The sequence below is a fragment of the Oncorhynchus gorbuscha genome, unplaced genomic scaffold, assembly GCF_021184085.1.
Source record: "Oncorhynchus gorbuscha isolate QuinsamMale2020 ecotype Even-year unplaced genomic scaffold, OgorEven_v1.0 Un_scaffold_5903, whole genome shotgun sequence".
Classification (NCBI taxonomy): Eukaryota; Metazoa; Chordata; class Actinopteri; order Salmoniformes; family Salmonidae; genus Oncorhynchus; species Oncorhynchus gorbuscha.
This window is the reverse complement of record NW_025749612.1, coordinates 21,494-23,707: the sequence shown is the minus strand read 5'-3', so window position 1 is coordinate 23,707 and position 2,214 is coordinate 21,494. Positions and strand designations below refer to the sequence as shown.

Genomic DNA, 2,214 nt, shown 5'->3' with positions numbered 1-2,214 from the left:
TTGTCTTCCCTGTAGCCGGTGGTTCTGATATCTTCTCTAACGTGTCCCCTGGTCTTCCCTGTAGCCGGTGATTCTGTTATCCCCTCTAACGTGTCCCTTGTCTTCCCTGTAGCCGGTGGTTCTGTTATCTCCTCTAACGTGTCCCCTTGTCTTCCCTGTAGCCGGGGGTTCTGTTATCTCCTCTAACGTGTCCCCTTGTCTTCCCTGTAGCCGGCGGTTCTGTTATCTCCTCTAACGTGTCCCCTTGTCTTCCCTGCAGCCGGCGGTTCTGTTATCTCCTCTAGCGTGTCCCCTTGTCTTCCCTGCTGGCCGGTGGTTCTTTTATCTCCTCTAACGTGTCCCCTTATCTTCCCTGTAGCCGGCGGTTCTCTGTCCAACAGCCTGAAGCAGGCTTGGCTGCCTAGCGTTGACCACCAGACCTGCTCCAGCTCTGGCTGGTGGGGATCTTCCGTCAAGACCACCATGGTCTGTGCCGGTGGTGGAGCCAACTCTGGTTGCCAGGTAAGACCAGTCTAATGGAGGGAGGCGGGGAAGACCGATCGGTTTGGGATTTGAACCCATGACTCTGCGCATGTCCTTCTAAAACTGTCAAAACTTACACCAAGAGGTATGAATATAATTTGTCTTGGTTTTACTGGATACTTTTGATTTACTTTATATTTGTTTATCATTGGAATTATATCATAGTTTAGCTACATGTTTAGAAAATAAAAATAACCAGTGACTTTATGTTATACAATAATATGAGTAAGAATAGCAAATTGGTACTCAGTCCTGAGTAAGCTCTCTCTCTCTCTCTCTCTCTCTCTCTCTCTCTCTCTCTCTCTCTCTCTCTCTCTCTCTCTCTCTCTCTCTCTCTCTGTCTCTGTCTCTCTCTCTCGCTCTCTCTCTCTCTCTCTCTGTGTCCCTCTCTCTCTCTCTCTCTCTCTCTCTGTCTCTGTCTATGTCTCTCTCTCTCGCTCTCTCTCTCTCTCTCTCTCTCTCTCTCTCTGTGTCCCTCTCTCTCTCTCTCTCTCTCTCTGTGTCCCTCTCTCTCTCTCTCGGTGTCCCCCTCTCTCTCTCTCTCTCTCTCTCTCTCTCTCTCTCTCTCTCTCTCTCTCTCTCTCTCTCTCTCTCTCGCTCTCCCTCTCTCTGTGTCCCTCTCTCTCTCTCTCTGTGCCCCCCCTCTCTCTCTCTCTCTCTCTCTCTCTCTCTCTCTCTCTCTCTCTCTCTCTCTCTCTCTCTCTCTCTCTCTCTCTCTCTCTCTCTCTCTCTGTGTCCCTCTCTCTCTCTCTGTGTGTCCCTCTCTCTCTCTCTCTCTCTCTCTCTCTCTCTCTCTCTCTCTCTCTCTCTCTCTCTCTCTCTCTCTCTCTCTCTCTCTCTCTCTCTGTGTGTCCCTCTCTCTCTCTCTCTCCATCATTGTAGGGAGACTCTGGCGGCCCCCTGAACTGCCAGGTCAACGGTCAGTACTATGTCCACGGTGTGACCAGCTTCGTTTCCTCTTCTGGATGCAACGCCACCCGCAAGCCCACCGTCTTCACCCGTGTGTCTGCCTACATCAGCTGGATGAACGGGGTACGTCCTGTAGAGCTAGAGACAGGAGAAGAACATGACTTTATTTCTCTCCAAGCTTGTCTATTTTATGCACATTTTAATTTGTCAAATTTGTGTCCGTCTCAGTAACAATATTGACTGTATTTTGGGCAAACGTCGGAATGCCGGTCTAATTAATTGTCTGTCCTTTCCTCTACAGATCATGGGTTGAAAGGGAACGTGGTCATCGAGCACAACCCAGCTCAATTTCATTTACATTCTGCTCTTTAAAGTTAAATAAACTTTTTAAAAATTCAGTAAACCTGTTGTCTTGTCTACGTGTAACAAATCAAATCTATCTCTATGTTATTCTCCACTTTAAGATATCATATGTAAATTGATCAGAGCTGTGATAGACTGCATCCAATTTGCTGAGTAGAGTGTTGGAGGCTATTTTGTAAATGACATCGCCAGAGTCAAGGATCGACGGGGTAGTCAAGTTTTACGAGGGTTTGGCAGTGTGAGTGAGGAGGCTTTGATTCGGAATAGGAAGCCGATTCTAGATTTCATTTTGAATTCATTATGAAGTTTCTTCTTTTTGTTGAGTTTAGTCACAGAAATTCTCAATTTGCAGTAAATCAGCCAGTCAGATGTGCAGCCAGACTTATTAGCCACTTCCTTTAGCCCCCATCTATTTCAGCC

At 47.4% G+C, this 2,214-nt stretch overlaps 1 protein-coding gene across 1 annotated transcript; it reads left to right on the top strand.

Moving 5' to 3' along the window:
* Window positions 1-64: 64 nt before the first annotated feature.
* Window positions 65-1,829, top strand: LOC124029248 (elastase-1-like; the record flags this gene model as incomplete). The annotated part of the gene is made up of 4 exons (XM_046341024.1): window positions 65-157; window positions 359-501; window positions 1,405-1,554; window positions 1,733-1,829. Coding segments are annotated over 4 exons (398 nt in total), but the record flags the coding sequence as incomplete, so codon positions are not given.
* Between the last annotated feature and the right edge of the window lie 385 nt (window positions 1,830-2,214).